The 22,762-nt window shown below is 39.6% G+C and overlaps 3 protein-coding genes across 13 annotated transcripts; 2 read left to right on the top strand and 1 right to left on the bottom strand.

Annotated features, from left to right (window-relative positions):
* Nucleotides 2,104–6,436, top strand: LOC109706582 (probable WRKY transcription factor 2). Of its 5 annotated transcripts, none has more exons than XM_020227518.1 (7): nt 2,104–2,434; nt 2,755–2,797; nt 2,919–3,430; nt 3,718–3,897; nt 4,416–5,077; nt 5,172–5,330; nt 5,522–6,436. In XM_020227518.1, exons 3-7 carry the CDS (start codon nt 2,963–2,965, stop codon nt 6,099–6,101), a joined length of 2,049 nt encoding a protein of 682 aa, XP_020083107.1. In that variant the 5' UTR covers nt 2,104–2,434; nt 2,755–2,797; nt 2,919–2,962; the 3' UTR covers nt 6,102–6,436. The 5 variants fall into 5 exon arrangements, with proteins under 5 accessions (XP_020083107.1, XP_020083105.1, XP_020083102.1 ...); XM_020227516.1 differs by having other exon boundaries at nt 2,689–2,797; XM_020227513.1 differs by lacking the exon at nt 2,755–2,797.
* LOC109706549 (chloride channel protein CLC-f) lies at nt 6,734–12,784 on the bottom strand. Its single transcript, XM_020227466.1, has 9 exons — nt 12,167–12,784; nt 11,372–11,774; nt 10,450–10,644; nt 9,256–9,710; nt 9,068–9,172; nt 8,198–8,431; nt 7,858–8,079; nt 7,531–7,763; nt 6,734–7,311 (listed from the first exon to the last, which is right to left on the bottom strand). Exons 1-9 carry the CDS (start codon nt 12,545–12,547, stop codon nt 7,236–7,238), a joined length of 2,304 nt encoding a protein of 767 aa, XP_020083055.1. The 5' UTR covers nt 12,548–12,784; the 3' UTR covers nt 6,734–7,235.
* Nucleotides 13,959–22,075, top strand: LOC109704561 (aspartyl protease family protein 2-like). 7 transcript variants are annotated; one of them, XM_020225315.1, is made up of 6 exons: nt 13,961–14,196; nt 14,358–14,495; nt 14,911–15,000; nt 15,384–15,681; nt 17,638–17,990; nt 20,742–22,075. In XM_020225315.1, the coding sequence occupies exons 5-6, from the start codon at nt 17,846–17,848 to the stop codon at nt 21,947–21,949; spliced, it is 1,353 nt and encodes a 450-aa protein (XP_020080904.1). In that variant the 5' UTR covers nt 13,961–14,196; nt 14,358–14,495; nt 14,911–15,000; nt 15,384–15,681; nt 17,638–17,845; the 3' UTR covers nt 21,950–22,075. The 7 variants fall into 7 exon arrangements, with proteins under 7 accessions (XP_020080929.1, XP_020080924.1, XP_020080913.1 ...); XM_020225324.1 differs by having other exon boundaries at nt 13,960–14,495; nt 15,416–15,681; XM_020225329.1 differs by having other exon boundaries at nt 13,960–14,495; nt 17,643–17,990.

Raw genomic sequence — 22,762 nt, 5'->3', positions numbered from 1 at the left:
CTATATGAGATAACCATTTATCTTTAAAAACTTAGGCAAACAACAACGATATTTTGACTGTATATGTGTAGATAAAAGATAACTAGAATTATATCTTTTCTCACTCTATTATATATGTTGAGGAGCTCGACTATAATGCTACCGATAGCATTAAACACTTTGTGCTACCAAATTTTTTACTGTTTGATCTACTCTTTTGATCATTTTCACCAATTAGATCGTACTATCCAATCAACCACCCATTCATTTAAGGGCCGAAAATTTAATAATACCAAAGACTCGGTGCTATTAATAGAATTCTACCCTAGTTCATATGTTGAGAAAAATTATCATAGTCAATATAGAGATCTATAATAATACATATTAATTGATGGTCCGTACTAGTGCTTCTTATTTTTGAAACAGTACATTATAACATTATCTACAAAAGTTGGTAAATACTTATTATTTCAGCGCCGTACATTTCGATAGTGCGTGTAATTATTTTTTGAACACTAAATAACTAAATATTAATTCAGTTTTTTGTACGTGCAAATAATTCATAACATTACAAGAAAACTCTCTTCAATTAAAAATGTTCTTTCAAAAAGGTGTTTTTGAAGCGATGCTAGTTTTTTAAGGGGCTACTACACGCTCACACGCGCATACACGAAAACTAAGCTCTTAAAAAGAATTAAAAATCTATAAATTTTTATAAAAAGTTTAGTAAATAATTTTAAAGAGTTCAAAGGTGCAATTTATTCTTTTTTTAGAGATGCTTAAATATGTCATAAAGTTTTAAGGACTAAAACAAAACAGTTATAAAAAATATTTTAGGGGAGCCTTTCCGTTCACCAAAAATGAAGTTCAAAATAAAATAATTTTTGGATAAACTAGAGATTAGATAAAAATTATTTTTTTCTGCTGTTTATTTGTACAGCGGTAAAATTGAAGTTTTTTAGTTCTGCTACTTATTTGACAAAAGTGAATGATGTATAAATTAAAAGTATTAAGAGATAGTTAATATTTTATTATTATTATTTTTTAATAATTAATTTCGGTCTAAGTTTGAGTTAAAAGTTACGTAAATATAAATATTTACGGCTGAAACTCAGTGAGAGAAACACACAGTGGAGGTGAACACGACTAGAAGTTGGGGGAGTAGGGTGCAATTTACCAGCCAACGGTTAGCTTACGTGTGCCTCCCACGTGGCAGACCTCGCATCCAAGTTAACAAATTGGGGAGATGCTCGACAACAGCTGGTACATCAGGGGCCGTCCATGCACGCAGTAACCGCGTGAGGCCGTTCCTTTTGATTCGGGTTCCCTGCCCGCGAACGGTCCAAAATTCTCCACGTGGCACGCTGCCATGGCTCACTGTGCCCGATACCCTTCGCCCCCTCCGACCCAGTCCTCGGTGCAACCGTTACATAGAACGGCTTTTCCTGGGGCCCACATGTCAGCGAAGGTTAAATTATTGAATTGTACGCGTAAGTCCCTCAACGATTCCAATATTCTGTCTTAGGTTCTCAATAATAAGTGCTTGAATTTTGGTACGTTTTACACTTTTATCCTTACACTTTTTTAAATAATTTTTCATATAATAACTCACTCATTCATGCTTAATTACATCAAACAAGATTAAGTTATAATTTTTATAACAAATTATAACTTTCGACTGATAATTAATATATAGTACAATATCTGTTATTAATAAAAGTATTTTAATTTTTTATTGAAGATCTAGTAAAATATTATTAACATATTGACAAATTTATAAAACAGCCAATTAAATTTTTCTACGCGTTACACAACTTAACATTTACTCCGTGGATCTCCGGACGAAAAATTTTGAACAGTGAGGTGCGCTCAAGGAGTGTTCCATTTTTGGAGACCTGTAGTGGTGTTCATCATTACAATTTTTTAAAGCATTTTTAAAGTATAAGAAGGAAGTTGCAATATGGGAAGAGCACGGGGACTGCCCATACATTCTACCCGAAATATTTTTTTTAAAAAAACTTTAATAAACGAATACCAACAAAGGAAATTAAATTAAATAAATTAAAAGGGCAAAAGCAGGAGATAAAAGAGGAGCAACCTCGCCATGAACTCTCTCTCTCTCTCTCTCACTCACTCTCTCACTTACAATGAATCTTTTTTTTTTTTATTTCTCTCTCCTCGGTCAAACCACCCCCTCTCTCTCTCTCTCTCTCTCTGTAAACTAAAGAGAAAGAGCATAGCATAAAAATTGTGGGAATTTTCCATTTCCCAAAATCACCTCATGATTTGTGTCTCTGATCCTTGTCTCTCTCTCTCTCTATCTATCTCTCTACATTGCTTTCTCTTTCTCTCTCTAAATCCCACTGTCTCTATTTCCCATAATAGAAGCTCAGAGGAGGCCAATCATTGGTTCTGAGGCGCTTCTGTGACCTGTTAAGCTGTTACATGCAATTGGGTTTGTTTCTCTTCTTTTACACTGCTTATTTTTGGGCCCTTTTGTTTGTTACTTTTTTTTTTCCCCCCCTATTTGCTTGGTTGGTTTCTGTTCGTGGGTTTCTTCCTTTTTTGATTTTCTTCTTTTAGAATTTGGTGTCTTTTTTATCTGATTTTGTTGTTGTATGTCGTAGAAATGGGCAGGTTGTGTTAAAAATGTGATTTTGAGCCACACTTTTGATTCTTGGATTGATGCTTTTTTATGGTTTTGATCAGTTTGGTTTCTACAATTCTCTGGAATTTGCACGGTAAATTTCAAATTTTTGCACTACTTTTGCTCAGATTTGGATCCTCAGAGCGTTAATTTGGTGTTCTTCGGATCAAGGTGAGGTTTTTTTTGGTTGGTTCCTGTTCCTATTCTGATAAATGGTTTCCTTTTATCATTTCTAGTTACTTTTACGTTCGATGCATTTGAGTTAATAATCTTCAATTGGGTCGAAATGTAGGCCGATGCTGCACTGAAAACACAAAAGCCAATTTGGACACGATCATGGCCGAGGCAAATGATTGCCTCGCCGTGATCGGCGACTGGACGCCAAATCCGAGCCCAAGAACACTAATTTCAAACTTTTTGAATGAGAATTTTGGTTCAAAACCATTCCCCGATCCATTACAAGAGAATGGAAGTAATGGAGATGATGTTCATGGATCTGAAGATCAACAAATGGTCGCGAGTCCGAAGGAAGAAGAGGCTCGCCAGCCGAAGGCGCAATTCTTCAACAATCTTCCTCTGCAACCGAATATATTTAATTTCCAGAAACCGAACACAAACGGCGGTCTTTCTGAGAGAATGGCGGCGAGAGCCGGGCTTAATTTACCGAAGCTCAATATGTCTCGGACATTTCCGACGAATGTAGTTAGCTCGTCTGCAGAGGTTCAATCTCCTTACCTGACGATTCCGCCCGGTCTCAGTCCGACGACATTGTTGGAATCTCCGGTTTTTCTCTCTAATTCCCTGGTATGCGGTCTCACTTCATGTTATTAGATACTATCATGTTGTAGTGTTTGTGCAAGCATGAGAGGAAGCTCTAAATTTGTTTAACTTCTGAGAGAAACCAACTTGAGTTCATTGTGATGATGATGACATCCTAAACACTACATGTTGGCATTTTACTTGCACAGAACATTACCTGCCCAGAAATTTGGGTGTATCATTTGAACTAATCAACCAGAAGATCAACCTTTACTTGTCGCTTTCTATGTTGCATTGCTTAGACTCTTTTAACTGTTTGTTATTTTCTGTAGGGTCAGCCTTCCCCGACTACGGGCAAATTTTCGTTCTTACAGAATTGCAATTCTAACTCGATGACGATATCGCTTCCTGACGAAATCGAAGATGAACCACTTGAAGATGTTCCCGAGGAATTCGCCTTCAAGCCGCCTCTCGAGTCGAAACCCGCTTATCTTTCAAGCGCAGAAAACACGGTAATTTTGCTTGGAGTTCGCTCGCCCTACCTACTAATCATTATTTATGCGACAAAAATCTGTGAAATTGTTGGTTGAAACTGAAAAACATCATGTGTGTGGTGTGTTTAAGCATGCCATTGAATAGTTTCTTTCCAGTTCGTATTTTATAGCATACAAATGAGGGTGTTATTAAGCATTATTTATTTACTTACCAGGAAGGTCCAGGAAACCATTTTGCATTAACCTGTTACTAATTCTAATTGCATGATGAGTTAAAATGTACTGAAGTACAATTCTTTCCACGGTAAATAAAATGAAAGAGATATTAGGATCGATACTTGCAGAATAAGAGTTCTTAATTCAGCTTAATTTGCTGCGTTCTTATCCAAAAATTCTGTAGATTTCTAACTTGCATACCTCTCAGTTATGTAAATATCTGGTAACATACATTTTTTCATTTTATTCTGAGTCAATATGTAGCATCTTTGAGGATACTCAGGTTGTAAATTATTTGCCTCACTGTATATTGATGTAAGTTCCAGGATAGTCCGGTTATGAATTATCTGCCAATCTCACCGAGCTTAGAAGAAAACAACGTTCATGTAGGCCAAGATATCGAAATTCCGAAAAATCAGAGTCAGCAAGAGTTGAACAGTTCTTCACCGCCCAACGACAACCAACAAGATGGAGGAGAAGCCGATCCACAAGGAGAGAACTCGTCGCAAGCCGTGGGTACACCGGCCGAGGACGGGTATAATTGGAGGAAATATGGACAAAAACAAGTTAAACATAGCGAGTTTCCGCGAAGTTATTATAAGTGTACTCACCCGAATTGCTCAGTGAAGAAGAAGGTAGAGCGCTCTCACGAAGGCCATATAACGGAGATAATCTACAGGGGAAAACACAACCACCCGAAACCGTCCTCGAGTCGCCGCACCGGCGCTCCGCCTTCCCAGAACGGAAATGCCCAAGATTGGCAAGGTGATGTTGCACAAAACAGAAATGCTCAAGATTGGCAAGGTGATGGCATAGAGGCCACATCATTAGCTGCTGCAGAGTTCGGCGATCCTTCTGATGCGATCGACGTCTCGTCCACGCTTTCCAATGATGATAACGAGGATGAGGATGACGGCGCGACTAATGGCGATGTGCTTGTGGGTCAAGATGCCGAGGAGGAAGAGAATGAATCGAAAAGAAGGTTATAATATTCGATGTTCGATTTAAACAAACGGTTTCATGTCAAATATTTGTTGGTTACATTACTAAGATTCGTCAGATTTTGCATCTTGTAGGAAGCTAGATGCATGTGCCTTTGAAATGGGCGGCGCTTCCAGGGCGGTACGGGAACCGAGGGTTGTGGTTCAGACAACTAGTGATGTTGACATCCTCGACGACGGGTATCGTTGGCGCAAGTACGGGCAAAAAGTGGTCAAGGGAAATCCAAATCCTAGGTAAGTCTAAACATTCTATCACAGTTTTCCTCAGCATTATGGGTTCGAATCATAAACTCACCTTTCTACTTGGAGAAATTATTCTGAACTTGTTTGGTAGCCAGAATCCTCTCTTTAGCTTTTTTTCTAGTTGAGAATACTGTCTGGCGGTTGAAAAAAGAATATATAAATATAAATTATTCTTAATGCAGGAGCTACTACAAGTGCACGCACCCGGGCTGCTCCGTCCGAAAGCACGTGGAGAGAGCGTCGCACGATCTCAAATCTGTGATCACGACATACGAGGGGAAGCACAACCATGAAGTTCCGGCTGCGAGAAGCAGCGGCCACCAGAACTCCAGTCCCGGCTCTGCAGCCGCATCACCATCCCAATCCCACAGCCTCCACCGCCGGCCTGAGCCGATGCAAGATGGTTTGGTGCGGTTCAATTTGCCTCTAGGCTTGTTGAGCCTCCCCCCGAGAGATCATCTAGGGCCCGTGGGCAGCTTCTCCTTTGGGCTGGGCCAATCGGGCTTAGCGAACCTCTCGATGGCTGCAATGGCAGGGCTTGGGCCGGTGGCCGCAATGAAGGTTCCAGTTCTCCTGCCGCCACCGCCGATAGCGGTTCACGCATTTCTAGGTCATCGCCCAACGATGGAATCCGGGTTTATGATACCAAAAGGAGAACTAAAGGAGCCTGTGGCAGGGTCCGGATTACCGATGTTGAATGGGAATACACAATCAGTTTATGAGCAGATAATGAGAAGGCTACCTCTGGGACCACAGATGTGAAATGAATTAGGGAAAAAAAGGAGAGATCTTAACAATACCTGAAATAGAAGATGGCTTCTCTGCACCTGTCTTACTAATTTACAAAGAATGCAGAATCATCTATAGCAGAATATTAATAATTTCCGAGTTAAAATTCAGTGTTATATTCATTTTGATAAAGAAGATAAGATATCAAGTATTTTCCTTTCTCTCTGAGATTCAAATGGCGAGGCAACATACTTTTGCACGTTAATTATTCAGAGAATTAGGATGAATTGTCATTGTGCCCTGAAAAAGTGTTCTTTTACATGATGAAAGAAAAGGGAAATAAACCTACAACTGATTGGCCTTTCTAATGCTTATCCGATATCCCTATTCTGAAACTGCTTATGGGGAATAAGTTTATAGATAACAGAGAATAATGGCTTATTCGCTACGTAAAGAAACTGGACGCAATTCTTTCTATTTTGGATGACACCAAATGCTGTTACAAAATCCCACACTCAGAAACACTTCTCAACAAGTAAACCTAATAGTCAAGGAAAAGATGCATCTTCCACACATTAAAGCACTTTCAAACAAAAGATTTTCTAGTCCAAGTGTTGGAAAATGTCTAAATCCCGGTTTCCTCATAACAATCATGACCAGAAATATTTAATCAACATTCTTCACATAATAAGAAATGGCAACACATTGTACATGCTGTCCTAACAATGAGCAGAAAAATGGCATCAAATATGAATAATACAACAAGAGAAAAATGTTGAGCAGTTCACTATGAATGGTTTAAGAAATGACATTATCCTATACAGGTGTAGCCCTCGATTATTACGTGTTCTTCTACTCTATACATACATAAATTCAGGAAAAAAGAAAAAAAAAAAAAAAACTAGCTAAAAAATAACGAACATAAACTGATATAGTTATGAATAACTGGACCAGAGTTTGTTCTCCAATTCCATCTCAGCCAATAATGCACAGAAGTCCCTGGTCTCTTTCTGATTGTAGAGATGCGAGGTTCAGCGGAATAAAGTAACTCTGAATGAACCAATATGGAGAGGTCCTCCATATTCAAAGTTGCTTTCAAAATTTGTGCTTTGAAGGCATACTCTGACGAAATACTACAGTATGTTTCATCTTCTTTTCCTTTCGTTTTCAATGTCCATTAAGCGTCATTTGATGAAAATCTTCTTTCCTTTGGTAGACAATCTTCCAACGCTCGACCTCCTCACTGTATAAACATGAATAAGTTTGGCCAAAAAAATCAATCAAATGATTACTTTTACATACAGACTTGATGAACGAAAAGGAAAAAAAAAGTTAAATCATTATGAACACAGGAAAGACTTTAAAGAAATACTATGATAAATATAGGCTTGCGCAGCCGAAAACAAGTGAATGAAATTCAACATGAAAAATATGCATAAATGAAGCAACAACCATTACTAACCGTAGGCAGCGGGAAATTGAATCATAATGAAGAAGGGCAATCAGTCTCCGTTTTCCGTCATTTCTGAGGGACCCGCCTCGCTTGACCACTGGCAACTGCTTGATTCCTTTGGCCTCCATAAGCTCTTTCGCTGTGGTCAGATCCGTGTCCGGGAAACAGGTCAACAATCCACGTTCACTCCCCTGATACTGAAAGCCCCGAGTAAGGCATGAGGAAATGAGAGAAGAGTTCACCTGCAAAGCCACTTTCAAATAAGTGCTTTTTCACTAGTAAATAGTTTTTCTAAAGAGTTATTTTGAACCCAGAAGAGCCCCAAAGCTTACATACATCTAACACAGGTGGATCTCCCTTAGGAGAGCGAGGAGTCTCTACAAATAATTCAAGTCCTTTGCGACGAATGTCACCTATGGTAAGAATTCCTTCAAGAAAGTCTTCATGATCCACAACAAGAACGCAACGTTGCTGCTTATCGTACATAAGTTTTATAGCTTCCTTCACTGTGGCAGACGGATCAACTTTAACAAAGTTCTTTGACATGGCCTGAGATACCTGAGAAAATATTGCGATATAAAATTTTCTTATCACACAAAAGCACTACTCTAGCATAGATAGGAATATTGACTCAAGTGAGTAAATGATAACCAGTTACAAAGAAAGATCACCAAACCTTGAGGTCATCCAGAAGCATTTCCACATCATAAGTTTCATGGTTGGGAGCATCAGTACATAACATAGTTAGCTCAAGATCATCTCCTCTATCAGGTCCTCTCCACAAAGCTTCATTTTTGTCGTCAGCAGAAGTCAATGAAGAATAACCTCGTCCAGGTAGCCTTGACTCTAATGGCTCGTCCATGGGCTGGTTTGTAACAGAAGGAACCCATATTGCTAACCCAACAGCTCCCTGTTAGCATAAAAATAAGACTATATATATATTCAAGTTGCTTCAGAATAACCTCAAGCAAGAAGCAATAGAGCATTTCATTATGGTTGCTGACTTTGTTTCAGAAGCATCTATTAGGTTGTATAACTTGATCGTGAATGCCAGAAATGAACAGTCATGCATGACATTAAGGTTCATGATGCAATATTTAGATCAGGAAAGGCATGCAAGTAAAAAATAGAACAAAATTGATATGCGATAATCAAATAACCTGAAAATTTTAAATATGGTGTTTTGAAGGTCTCCAGATTATATATTTCTACTGATAGTGGAGTACAATGTAATCAATAAGACATAAAATTTCACTGTTTTTCAGTGCCTGCTAAACAAAAAAAAATCACAAAAAAATAGTTTTATCATACTTTTATACTAAAGTCCAAGACTTGATGCATCATGCACATCTAATAAGACTCCAGAGCACACTAAGTTTTAGTTAAGACTCCATAATTAGCATATCTTGGTTATAATTATAAAGGTATTTGGGTTGGGTGCCAGCATTTATAAGGGTGAACTGTTGGTCTTCCATTATGTCCTATTTTTGGTCTTGTTCATGAGGATTCACCAAAAGGATATGCATGTTTGCATGTTGATATTTACCATGAGCGGAAGCAAAATTCTGTAATCCTTTGTCAACTCAAAAAGAAGCAATACTGAGGTCAAAGGAACTGAACAAACTGAAGCTAGGGTTGCAGCCATTCCCACCTGCATGGATGAAAAATTTTGATAAATGTTAGATGCACAAAATTTATTTCATCCTTTAAACCTTAACTGGTTCAGAAACCTACCAGTGCATAGGCCTGTGGCTGTGCAACAGCAGCATTACCCGGAATGGCTGAATTTATTACTTCTGCTGCTAAGCCTCCAAAAACAGCACCGACAGCAGCACCTATCATCAAGCTCGGAGCATAAAGGCCACCTACAAGACCAGATCCTTTGCAAAGAGAAGTAGCCACTACTTTCGCCCCAACAAGCTGGGTTAGTAGCCAGATTCCAGGGGCAGAAGCACTTTTTCCTGTATGTAGAATTTCTTCAACATTGGTGAATCCCCAGTATAGTATTCCAGGATATTTGAGAGCTATCAAGCCTGCTCCCAAACCACCCAAAGCAGGGCATATGACGGCAGGAAGACCAAACTTTTCTTTTATGTACTCGAAAAATTTTGTGAACCAAACTGCCAAACGACTGAAAGCCACACTTACTGCCCCACACAGCATGCCTAAGATGAGGTATAGAGGTAGTTCTGAAAGGAAAGAGAATTAGATAGAAACTCAAATCAGCTTAACCTAAACTAAAGAAGGTTCAAAAGAACATTGAAAATTGATTATGGGAATTAGTCTAAGGGTTTTTTACTCCAAACTGCCCTATTATTGTGAAGTAAAAATAATTAGTAGCCTAATATTCACAACCTTCCACATCGACCTTCGACCTTATACATTAAAGATCAACATGATTCTCTTGTAGTTAAACATAATAAATTATGATAGCATCTACTATCTAGAAGCTAAGATTCATAGGTTTTCCTGCAAAGATTAGCTTAGATAGTACATAAGGAAACAAGGCCCAACAACTTCCGCAAGCTAAAATACTTGAACTTTCAAGCTTTCAGATGTTGTGAACTGGAAGAACATAATTCTTCAATGAAAAAAGGCAAACGGTATTGCATCTTTGAGCATACTCTAAGATCAAGCGTTGATGCAAGTGATGTCCGTACCAATCAAAACATCAATCATGATGATAACGACCAACACAGATATAGATGTCCTCTCAATAACTGATAATGCAAGTCCGAAAAGCACTCCAAAAGAAGTCACAAAGATTTATCAAACTTATTGTGGCTTCCTAGGTCATTAAATTACTTCACAAGATAAACATGACTAGATAGAGAAGAATGCGGCTTCTTTTTCAGCAATAATTGCATGTCTCTTTACATGTCAACTACCATTGACAGCATTAAGTCCGGTTAGAATAAGATAATATACCGGCAGCAGATTTCAGTTCATACGCTGGGACAATAAAGGCTGGCTTCTCTCCAAGTAAAACATTCGACACTGTAGATGATATAACAGATGCCAATATAATCATGGCAGTTGTAAAAGGAGGAGAGTTTTCTGCTCGAAGTGGCCTTAATACAGTTTCAATTGCAAAGAAGCAGCCAGCAACTGCTGCATTAAAACCTGAAAAGAAAAATTAAATGGAACCAACATCAAACGTTAGTATAGAGGAATATAAGAAGATCATGAACCAAGTAACTAGAATAAGTGATAACATCAATATTTTCTGGGGGATATAAAAAAAAAAGACACTAACAAAGAACAAGGCAGATTAGGTGTTATTGATATTTTATAGTGCTCTTAACCACCAAAATAAAGTTAATCAGGACAAAATGCATAAGCCTGGCAGTGGACTTATAAATAAACAGAGAAATGGAGAACATGATCCATATTGATGAATAAGAGTATTTTCCAAAACCCCCCATAAGGCCATAACAACTGGAGCCCAATGAGCAATAAGATAACAGGACGGATGTAAGAATAGTTACTGCATAACATGCATAAACTTAATCAAATTATTCTACATAGGACTAGCTTTTAGTTTCTAATGAAAAGCAAGTGGGACAGTTTTCCAATATTCGATGATTATACAACGTAATATCTATTCTACATTACCGACCGTCCCTAGAGCAAGTGGCAAAGGGTTTGGTGGTCGGTACCCGAGACCCAAGTTCGAATCCTAGTTGATTCACATTTCTAGCTAACTTTATTTCTAAATGAAATAAACGACGCGGGTAGCGTGCTACCTATCTCTCAAAAAAATATCTATTCTACATTCTTTTACAACGATAGTTTAAGCTTTTCACGCATAGAAAGGACATTAAAGATTAAAGATGATATTAAGCCACACCTGAAGCAATTCCAGCAGCAGCGCCAGCTGCAACGAGAGCAATCCTTCTTTCTCTATTATTCTCCATCATTTCCGAGCACCCCTTAGCACACGATTTGCCAATTTCGACACTCGGCCCCTCTGGTCCTAATGAACAACCTGTACCTAAAGTAACTGCAGCCTGGACGGCCTTTATTGTCGGGAAAATTCCCGCAAGAAAATCAACACCATGCCTTTCTGTAGATCTAGACTGCTTAATCTGCTCAAATATCTCAAGCAGACCATGCATCATGCCTACAACAACTCCTCCTGTCACAGGGATCAGTAGAATCCTATGCCAAGTGTCAGCAAGCCTCTGCAGGCGAAGCCAAGTGGCACCTTCGTTGGGAGTACCTGCCCATGCCCATTCATGTATGACATACACCTAAAACGGAACTTAAGTCAAATGCTTCCGTCTTGTGACAAATTTAAGAATCCCGAAGTCTCAAATTTGAGAACATCACAAAATTCAGGGAAGAAAAGGTAATAGCCGATTTGAAGAAACATACCAAGTATCAGCAGTCGCAATGATGGCGCATAAAAATCTCATGGTAAATTGATAACAGGTTGAAACATAAAGGTTTCTATGGTAAAGTAATTATATCAGGATAATCTTGAATTTAATTTGTAGCGTCAATCTACTCAATAAACCTACTGATGCTGCATAAAAAAGACGAATAACATTCCCAATTAATTGTTCCCAATAGTAAAGGAAACCAAGAACAGAACTAAAGTGAAAAGAAACTTCAATAGGGATCGGGAAAAGCCGTAACTCACCCCGCGATTGAAGGTAGCGACGCAGATTCCAGTGGCGAGGCCGAGAAGGCACCCGATCAGCAGCAGCGCCCACTCCGGCGGCGCTCCGTCGCCGAGATCGTCCGTTGTCCGGTCAACGACAGGCACGGGCGAGCCCCCGCGGTTCACGTGGCGCCGGACCCGGCCCCGGTTCAACAACCCCCGGTCGAGGTGCCTCAACACGTCTCCGACGCCGCTCCTCCTCGCCGACGTCGGCGTCCGCGACGGCGGCGTCGCCATTGCTACCGCCGCCGTCGCCGCAGCCGCAGAGGACGTCTCCGGATCGGGATCGGAGGAGGAGGAGGGGGCCGATCTAACGAGGGCCCTCCGATCGCCCCCGAACTCGAAGTCGCCCCCCGACATGGGCGCCCTTCGCGGTGGAGAAACCCTAGGATTCTCGCATTGATTAGGGTTTCAACGTTGAATTAGGGATCGGATCGAGGAAGCATAGCTGCGTATGAGATCTCGCGATGCGAACGCTCGGATTTAGGGAGAAACATGGCGAAAGTTTATTTCATTTTTTAAAACCAAAAAATAGGAGGTCGTATTCAACGGTAGAGCATTTCTCTATATATACGATGGGAGGAGCGGGAAAGCGAATGCGTCGAGTGGGAGTCGAGGGTGCAGCTAATTACGTGAAGGGTCACGTTAACCGATTCATTAATCAGCTAATAATAGCGAATTAGTTAAAATTGTAAAGGGGCCCCTCAACATGAGAAATATTTTGAAATGACCCACCAACTTCTTGTGGTCCCTTTTCAATATTTTCTTTGTTGATTTGGACCTTTGTCGTCGTTTCTCAAGGACTCTACCAAATTGGTCATATTTTGATATCGAAAAAAGTTATGTGATAATAATTTATTTAATATAAAATTTTGTTTATGCAATTGAACTATAGAAATTTAATTTTTATTTTTTAAAAGGTCTTGATATTTATGATTTTACAATATAGCATATTTTCTCTATTAAGTAATTTATTTTATTATAAAAAATAATTTGAAGGCTAAATGTTTTTTTTTTTTTTTTAGAGATAGATAGCACGTTACCCGCTTCGTTTATTTCATTTAGAAATGAATTTAACTGAAAATGTGAATCAACTAGGATTCGAACTTGAATCTCGGCTAAATGTTATTCTATTAGAAATATTTAACCATATTTCTAGCTCTTAATGATAATAAAATGTTTTCATATATTTGTCAAATATTATCGTATCATATTTTATTAACTGTTTGTCTATATTAAAGAAGTAATCGATAATTATGATCCATCGTCTCTATTGTCATATCAAATTTACTTGATTTGCTTTACTTTCGTTCACAAGATTCAAGATTGTTTGGTTAATAGGTTATAGGTTTTGTCTTTAACTAGCATATATAAATATATTTATAGTTTCACAATTATTTGTCTGATGCGGTAAAGTTTGGGGGTGTAAAAATGTATGAAGATTCCCTCAATTAAAGGATATTTTGAAATCACTCGTTGAACTTTACAAATATTTTTAATTGACCCACCTTAACTTTTAACTTTTTTGTATTTAAACAACTTTTAGTAAATTGAAACAAAAATATATTTACCGAATAAATCAATAATTTCATCAAATTTAATCTTCTTTTTTTTTTACTACAAAAATATTTATACTAACCAACTAGAATAATTCAAACAAAAAATCAAGATGGTGTGATAATATTGCGGGGATTTGTCGAAAAAGGCTATAGTTTGGGGGCCTCACTACATTTTTGCCCCTCAATTAAAATCGAACCGTTGTTTTCCTTCGACGACCGGTTCAGTCATTGGAGTCCTGCATATAAGTTCCTCCACAGAGTCATCCCAGTATTGAACGTCTCGATCGTGCTACGTTCGTGAGATATCTTTCGCGGCGGAGAGGTCGCCGGCGCCGAGGACGGTGGCGGAGGTGGTGGATGCGCCACCGCATGGTCGCCATTGTCGCCGGATCTCAGAGCGAAGCCTCATGATCCTGTTTCCCTAACGAGGGATTTGGTCGACCAAATCCGGTTTTCCGTTTTCAATCTCGCTCTCTCTCTCTCTCTCTCTCTCTCTCTCTCTCTCTCTCTCTCTCTCTCTCTCTGTTGAGTTTTGGATTTGATTTTGGTGGATTGAAGGGTTTTTTGATGTAGAAGTAAACGGTTTCGTTGCTTGTATTTGTTCGATTCAGGTGGAAAACTTTGTTAGGGTTTATTGGACACCGCGGATCATTAGAGGGATCGATTTGTGCGGTAGAGCGCGTGCGATCACGGCGATCGGAGATAAAGAACTTCCAAAAGTTAAGACAAAGGAAGATTCCAACGCTTCTGTGAGTTGTCTTTCTTGGATTTTGGAATGCTTGATATCTTTTCTTGGTGTTCGATTATGTTCTATAATTTTAGAAATTGTAGTGTCATCGACAATGACTGAGAAGTGAGATTTTGGAGGTAATTTTGGATGTGGATGAGGCGATAGTTACTGTGAGTAGTATAAGCTCAATATCTGCATTTGCGAATTTCAAAAGAATAGTCTCTTAGAATTATACAGGGCACTTGTTAGTTTGCTTGTTGTTTACAACATTGGGGGAATAAAATGCATAATGGTTTAAATTGCAGCAACTTGGGTTTGCATCTAATTGTTGGAATATTTGATTATCAAATAAAAACACTATTAAGGTTTATTGGATTAATCTCTCGCTTGTCTCACCCTGGATCAGTTTCCCTCTTGTTGTGATGATTATGCAGAGGCCCGAATGTACTGCGGAGGTCCTGCAATCACGGCGGCCAAAGATAGGGATTGAAATCATGTTTCCTTTGTTCAGGAGCATCCAAAAGGTTTGTCTAACTAAGATCTACTTCTGTAAGGTATCGTCTTGGAATTTATACTATGTTTTATTCGATTATATTATAGCTACTGAAATGAGAAGTTGTAGCATCATCAACTGAGAATTGAGATACTGCAGGTAACTTTTTTTATGAACACAAAGATGTTAAGGTGATAACTTCTTTGGTTAGAGCTTTGAAAGAAAAAGAAAAAGAAAAAGAATAGTAGTTGATGTAATTTGCCTACAATAAAGAGTATAAGGATTCTCCTAGAAATTTGTTGGGTAATGGGTTAGTTTATTCTGAGTAGACAATAGTTGTGAATAAACACATTCATGCTGTCCATATCATACAGAATTTGAGATTGCTTCAAATTGTTGGAATTGTTAAAACAGTTTGGAATTTCCGGACACTTGCCCTTTGGCAGATGAGAGCCCACAAATGTGGAGGTGGGGGATGTTCGTACATGAGTGGGGATATTGGGGTTGCCTGAGAGGAAGGAGACGGGGAGCCATGGAGTGAGACAATACAGTGAATGAGTTTCGAGAAAGAAAATGAGGTCAGAAGTGCGTCTTGGCAGTTCGTTGATTTCTGAGGAATGCTAATCCAAAAATACTTTCATGAACCGGAAGCACTTATAGACCCGACGCAGGCCAATCATTCAATGCATATTGATCTAATATCGTACACCAGGTGCGGAAATTATTTTCAGTGAGTTGAATTTTGTGCAGAAATGGAAATATTGTGAGGGCAATTTCGGCATGAAAATGGCTGATACTATGCCTCTCATCCATTAGATTTGATCCAATCGAATAAATTTTTTTCACTTTAATTAACTTTTAAATTGGAAGCTTTAAATGAACGGCCGCTGATAGCATACAAAGAGAACAGATGAGATTGCTCATTTCTGAATAGACAATAGATTAAAAGAGAGAGATAGATATATGTTAGCTTCTCAGCTCTAACCTATTTTAAAAGAGAAATACTTTGTGTTTTCCTTAATTACATCTTTGTAAGTTACTAATGTGTTGGTACCTATGGTATAAAAGTTTATGGCTCAGAAACACACATCTAAGTGCCACATAAAGCTGTCAATACATTAGTGACATATAAAGATAACATGGTGGGGGATTCTGTCATTCTGTGACATTGCTCATCTTAAAGCAGGCGTGCTTATATGGGTATGTTAACACAACCACATTATATGACTCTTTGTGAGGAATTCTTAGCATTTTTCTTTTTAGCCTTAAATAACAGAATTTTGTTCACATATCTGAGTGTTTTTTAAGTATTGAGCTTCCAATTAGTAATTTAAATAATTATTTGAAATAGCTATGCAGTCTAATAATATCACAGAAATCATGAAGCACAATGCAATGAATCTATGAATTACATCACCTTATGCTTTCATAGGTCTCTATCGGTGGTGACTAGTTGCAAACATGTCGCATGTTCACATGATCTTTCACTGTCAAGATTTTCTTTCATACTCATGTTTATGCATGATTGTTGTCAATAGAAAACCTGATTAATAAAATACATGCTCCATCATTGGGCCCCTTAATATTGAATATGCTATTGCTTTGCTAATGTCTTAGTGGTCATTAGTTGCTAGACATAATCCTATTGAGGAATATGATAGTGAATATTGACAGATGTTAAATTGCTGTTGACAGAGTAGGCTTGTTGAATTTGATAAATTCATCATATAAATGTTAAAATTTAATGAACTTTATTAATAAAAGTGTCAGCTTTATTAATATCACTGTTAGGAAGTAAATAGGCAAAAGGATAAAAAGGAGAGGGGTGAAGGCCAAAAAAAAAAAAGAAAAGAATATGGACGAACGAAAAGAGGTGGAAGGGCATTTATTGATGCATGTCATGATGCATGCTTGTAGACAAAGTACATATGCTGTACTGTGGTACAGGAGGGAATTCAACTGTTAGATTGTCTAAAATGAACCTTCTGAAGGGCCAAGAACGAAGAATTCTCCAATATTAGCAAGAGATACCAAGCTGAGGTGTTTAAGTGGGGATATCATATTTTCTACACTCGAGGAGGGTAGAAAATATATATGTGTGTGTGTGTGCATAGTTGTGTATTTGTGGCCAAGTATTGCAGTCCTTGATTAATGAATTAAAGGCTAAGCGACCCACAGGCCAACTACTTGGGAGTGGTTGGAGCATTATGGCTTTGTCAAAAGGGGAGGACCATTGGATCCATATACATATCTCTTTGTGGGAGTTGGCAACCGTATACGGAAGGAGTGTTTGTTGATAGGTGCTCTATATCTGTTTTATTAACTGTGATAGATAAGTAGATGACTCATTTATTAGTTTCCTGTTGAAACCTTCTCGTTTGGCAGGGAAAATCTTGAGGTTTTTCTAAAGCTTTTAACCTATCTTCTTAAACCGTAAGGATTCTATACCGAGCATAAGAGAATAACACCATAACAAGGTGACGGGTTGGATTGGAACCTGAAACAACCAATATGAAGAGCCATGCATTGCCGACTTTATATTAGCATCCGGGTACTCTTAGCAAGGGATAAATGAGTGTTGTTGTTTTCTCAAGGGTTGGTTGTAACACGATAACATGGTTTGATTGTAACAACCATTTCTAATCCCCTTTTACTGTGCTATATGCAGAGCAGAGATCATATCTCCCGGTTGTCTCCTAACCAAGCAGGCCTTATTTAATTGAGGTGCCGACATCCTATTGCGAAGGGAAGCCTCAAGAGATATTCGAGTTTTGACTAATAATATTTATTCGGAAAGTTGAAGCTACTTCTTAAGTGGCACCATTTAGTCAGAGTACAAGCATAACTCTCTGGGAGTCTATATATAAGCGCTCACAATGTTTGGAAACAAAAGCAGCTCTAAAGGTCCTGTGGCTGTGGAGATGGACTTGTGCCTTCTCTTTCTTGCCTTCTCTCTCCTCCTAAGCACAGGTTCTTCTCTTAGCAATGTTTCCAATGGTCTCTGCTCCTCCAAACTCATGGGTAATTGTCTCTATCTGTTACACTTAGTTTTGTCGCATCTTTTTTACACAAGTTGAGAAGAGAAGTTGGCTTTATCGTTTGATGCAAACTCTATCCACAGTTCCCTTGCATGCTTATTTTTCTTCAAATCTCTTGGCACTTGAGTGACTTTTTTTAATAACATATTAAAGGAAAAAAGCTTTTAGAAGGTTTCGAAGTTACGTAAACATTTTAGTAGTCGATATGTGTCTATTCCTATTATACCTAGGAAGTTGCAGTTCTAACAGGCTTGTGCTTTCTAATTGCTTTCTGTCATAAATTCTGGAAGCAAAGCACTTGAAAATTGGAAAAGTAGGCACCTAATCCATGTAATCTTATACACTGTTTGGCACTCACAATGCACAAACTCCACATATCCTCATGCACTGCTTGCATTTCATTTTGGAATGCAACATACAATCTTGCTTTGAAATTCCTCTCTTATTTCTCTCTCAATTTTCTACATATTAATTTGCAGCCATACAATTTCATTTGTCCTTCATTTTCCTATTTTAATTTGTCACCTTGGGGCTAGATTTATAGATATAAATAACATAACTTAACTGCATGCATTAATCCGTGTTTATGAATGCAAAGATAACCATACGCTCGTCATGTCACAAAAAAAGAAAAAAGAAAAAAAGATCACACTACGAATGACGATATCATAGAAAAATACTGTTATTACCTCTACATGAGACCAAAAATTCCCAGTGTCAATAATTACTTGACACACACTCTTTAATTTCTTCAAATGCTAATTGGCCTTCCCCAATTTGCCATTTATTTCTCCACAATATCAACTGCTTACTTCTTTTCTTTTTTTTTTTGCCTTTTGTTTTATACTAATCTTGCATTAGATTTCAAGGATTATATCTTGTTCGAATTGTCGCATCAATACTCTTCAGTGAGTGAAACTCTTCGCATTGCTGAATGCTAGAAGTATAGCAAGTTCTTCTAGACTCATCTATTAATGACACTACGTACTGAAGTGTACATAGTCTCAGCGAAGCAGATATTCTATTCAGCCAACAAGAGGGAAAAATGAAGCTATCCATTCCAGTAATAATTGCAATGGATAAAATTTTTTCAGATGAGTAGCTATTCGAAATTCTTTCATAATTCCCGCTTTGGGGGATATGGAGTTTCACCTACGAGTTAATTTTTAGAATAATTAACTTTTTCAAGTTTTTTTTTTTTTTTTTTTTTTTTTTTTTTTTTTGGACATGGACCTCTTTATCCCCGGCCCCAACGCGGCACTCAAACCCTTCCTAAGTTCTGGAAATAAATCCCTAGAAATATGCCCAGGGGTCGATTCCCCGATAATAACTCAATGTGAAATGGGGTATGCTTTGCCGCTAATGCTTTTGGGGGCTTGGGGTATGCTTTGCCACCCTCGCCAATTATTGAGGAGACAAGATAATTTAGCCACAGATACAAAAGCCTAAATTAATTACACATCAGTATCTCATCATAATGAGCTAAACAACATTCAAACAATTGCACATGACGTGCAACTGCACGAATGGCCTTTTGTGACGTTCCATTAAAACTTTCTTGGCCCCAGCAACCTAATGAATTGATGCACCGGAACCAAGTCATTATAACTTGTCAAGACTAATCTGCTGTTGATTAGCTCGGAGAAAAATCATCAAAATTCATTGCACCGTCGGGTCATGAGACCCAACCATTTGCTTGCTTTGGAGTCCTGTGATCTAAGATTAGTTCAGAGCACCTATTTAGTTCTCTGAATTTTCAGCAGATATCGCAACTACAAGGGCAACTAACAGGAAGAAAATTAACAACGCAACTTATAAACCGACCGTCCCTAACGCAAATGGCAAAAAGTTTGGTAATTGATACCTAAGGTCCCAAATTCGAATTCTAATTGGTTCATATTTTAAACTAAATTTATTTTTAAAAAAATAAATAAAGTGGATAGTAGGTAATCCATAACTAAAACCAAACTTATGGCATGCAAAGCACGAGAGATAATCGAAGTTGATCTATGCTTATTTTCTAATTGGTGATCTGGTTGTGGAGCATTGCGCTCAGGCATTTTGGAATCAAAGGAGCTTAAAATTGGACTTTAGTAAAAAAAAAGGCAATTTCTTATATATTCTTGAAAAGTTTCCGACTTTTCGATTTACCCCTTTTAGAAAGCTAATATTGAAAAAACCCCTCATACGTTCCAACTTATTTCTAATATACCCTAGAGTTAAAATCTGTTAAGTAACACTGTTATCTCTATAAAATTACTATTTTGCCCTTTTCAAATATACCCTTCCACCATCATTATCTTTCTTATTTGCCCTTAAAGTGAGGGGCATAAAAAGTATTTCAACTTTTTGTTTTTTTCAATATACCTCTCTACCGTAACCAACCTTTCTTATTTGCTTTTAAGTTAAGGGCAAAATTGACATTTTAATTTTTTTTAACTGTGATAGATATTTAACTCACGTTTAACTCAGGTTAATTTAACAGGAGATAACTGCGGGGGTATTTTGCAATAACGGTGGAACATATGAGGGGTATTTTAGAAAGAAAAAGAAAGTAGGGGTAGATCGAATATTTCCAGACGCAAGAGGGGTATATAGGCAATTATCCAAAAAAAAAAAAAAAAAGTCTCACAAGAAAGAAGAAAAAAAAAAAGGATAGTAAGAAAATAATTTAACATAAAATAATTAAGAAATAATCTTAATTAGTATATTCTCTTTTTTTTTTCATCCTCAGAAGGGCACCACCATCTGAACAGCTCCGGCGGGCTCCACCTGACCCTCCACCACCCGCAGGGCCCCTGCTCGTCCCCTCCTCCGTCTCCCCTCCCCTTCTCCACCGTCCTCCTCCACGACGCCGCCCGCGCCCGCTCCTTCCTCCGCCCGCGCCGCTCCGCCGCCTCCGCCGCGTCGTCCCCGCTCACCCCGGGCGCCTCCCTCGGCGTGGGCAACTACGTCGCCCGCATCGGCCTGGGCTCCCCTGCTACATCCTACTCCATGGTGGTGGACACGGGGTCCTCCCTCACTTGGCTCCAGTGCTCCCCCTGCGTCGTCTCCTGCCACCCGCAACTCGGCCCCGTCTTCGACCCCGCCGCCTCCGCCACCTACCGCCGGGTCCCCTGCTCCGCCTCCCAATGCTCCGCCCTCCGCTCCGCCTGCATCTACCAAGCCACCTACGGCGACAGCTCCTTCTCCCTCGGCCTCCTCAGCGCCGACACCCTCTCCCTCGCCCGCCGAACCTTCCCCGGCTTCGTCTACGGCTGCGGCCAGGACAACGAGGGCCTCTTTGGCCGCTCCGCCGGGCTCATCGGCCTCGCGCGCAACAACCTCTCCATGCTCTACCAGGTCGCGCCGAAGCTGGGCTCTCTCTCCTTCTCCTACTGCCTCCCCACGCCCAAGTCCACGGGCTTCCTATCCCTCGGCCCCTACGCCGACGTCGCCGCCTCGCGCGTCTCCTACACCCCGATGGCGCCGAGCGACCTCGACCCCACGCTCTACTTCGTGCGCCTGGCGCGCGTCGCGGTGGCGGGGACGCCGCTCGACCTCGCGCCGGAGGAGTACGCGGCGCTCCCCACGATCCTGGACACCGGCACGGTGATCACGCGGCTGCCGAGGGGCGCCTACGCCGCGCTGAGCAAGGCGGTGGCGGCCGCCCTGAAGGGCCGCGCGCGCCCGGCGCCGGCGTACGCGATACTCGACACGTGCTTCAGGGGGCGGGCGGGGGCGCTGGGGGTGCCGGAGGTCGAGCTGGCCTTCGAGGGCGGGGCGACGATGAGGCTGCCGGCGGAGAACGTGATGGTGGACGTCGACAGCCGGACGACCTGCCTGGCCTTCGCGCCGGCCAGCAGGGTGGCGATCATCGGGAATCGCCTGCAGCAGACCTTCCGCCTGGTCTTCGACGTCGCCAGGTCGAGGATCGGCTTCGCCGCCGCCGGGTGTGGGTGAGACTCGCTGTGCTACTCCGCAATCATGCATCACACGCATCATGCGTCATGCATGGGAGGTATATATATATATATATATATATAAAAGGTGAATTTAGTTTAACGAACATTATTATATATTATTGTCGATCGTATCCAAGGAATTAATTATATATCATGCATGCAGAAACCGTAGTTATTAATTGCTTGCACTCAGTGCATACGTTGCTGCACATTTTGTGCACCAGTACTTTATTTTTTAATAATATATTATTTTTCATATGTAGAAAAAAAAAAAATTTATGGTTTGATCGAATAATTGAAATTTTGAAAAGTGTGGAGTGAAATGTGGAATTAGGTAGGAATGTATACTTTTAGAAGCAAATTAAATGCGGGTTGTTTTGGTACGTGTAATTAATGTTGTGCGGGCAATATATATATAGTCTCATAGATACGCATGCATGATATAAGAGCGATGCACAAAATGTTTATACTATTTTCATTCTAGAGCTGTTTTTTTCACACTAATCTGATGGCTCCTTAATTTTTTTAATATTAAAAAGTCAAAAAAAGTTGTCCAAACTTTACCCTCGACTTTTGTTGGAGTCTAAGGAAGCGTTTCTCAAGCACAAAACAAGTCAAAGCTCCAAGCTATATTTGTATGGGCGCAGAGGAGAATTTTGATTCTTTGATTAGAATTTATTCACTCAAAATAGAGATGGGGTAAGTTTCGTGCTATTTAAGGGGAATCAAAAGTTAAGTCGCTAGACTTCGAACTTGAAATCTTATATATAAATATATATTAATCATTAAATTCTTAATGTATTGCGCTAAA

This window comes from Ananas comosus, linkage group 2 (assembly GCF_001540865.1).
Source record: "Ananas comosus cultivar F153 linkage group 2, ASM154086v1, whole genome shotgun sequence".
Classification (NCBI taxonomy): Eukaryota; Viridiplantae; Streptophyta; class Magnoliopsida; order Poales; family Bromeliaceae; genus Ananas; species Ananas comosus.
The sequence above is the reverse complement of the archived record's forward strand: the minus strand, read 5'-3'. Positions and strand labels throughout refer to the sequence as shown.

What these genes read in the sequence shown, in the direction of transcription:
- LOC109706582 (XM_020227513.1), top strand. An exon ending in TTTCAAGCGCAGAAAACACG is followed by an intron (nt 3,898 to 4,415) that starts GTAATTTTGCTT and finishes TATTGATGTAAG; the next exon opens with TTCCAGGATAGTCCGGTTAT. An exon ending in GAGAATGAATCGAAAAGAAG is followed by an intron (nt 5,078 to 5,171) that starts GTTATAATATTC and finishes TGCATCTTGTAG; the next exon opens with GAAGCTAGATGCATGTGCCT.
- LOC109706549 (XM_020227466.1), bottom strand. Translation starts at nt 12,547, where the DNA reads ATGTCGGGGGGCGACTTCGAGTTCGGGGGCGATCGGAGGGCCCTCGTT. An exon ending in TGAACTGAAATCTGCTGCCG is followed by an intron (nt 9,711 to 10,449) that starts GTATATTATCTT and finishes CTTTCCTTTCAG; the next exon opens with AACTACCTCTATACCTCATC. An exon ending in GAGATCCACCTGTGTTAGAT is followed by an intron (nt 7,764 to 7,857) that starts GTATGTAAGCTT and finishes GTGGCTTTGCAG; the next exon opens with GTGAACTCTTCTCTCATTTC.
- LOC109704561 (XM_020225340.1), top strand. Translation starts at nt 17,846, where the DNA reads ATGTTTGGAAACAAAAGCAGCTCTAAAGGTCCTGTGGCTGTGGAGATG. An exon ending in CTGCTCCTCCAAACTCATGG is followed by an intron (nt 17,991 to 20,741) that starts GTAATTGTCTCT and finishes TTTCATCCTCAG; the next exon opens with AAGGGCACCACCATCTGAAC.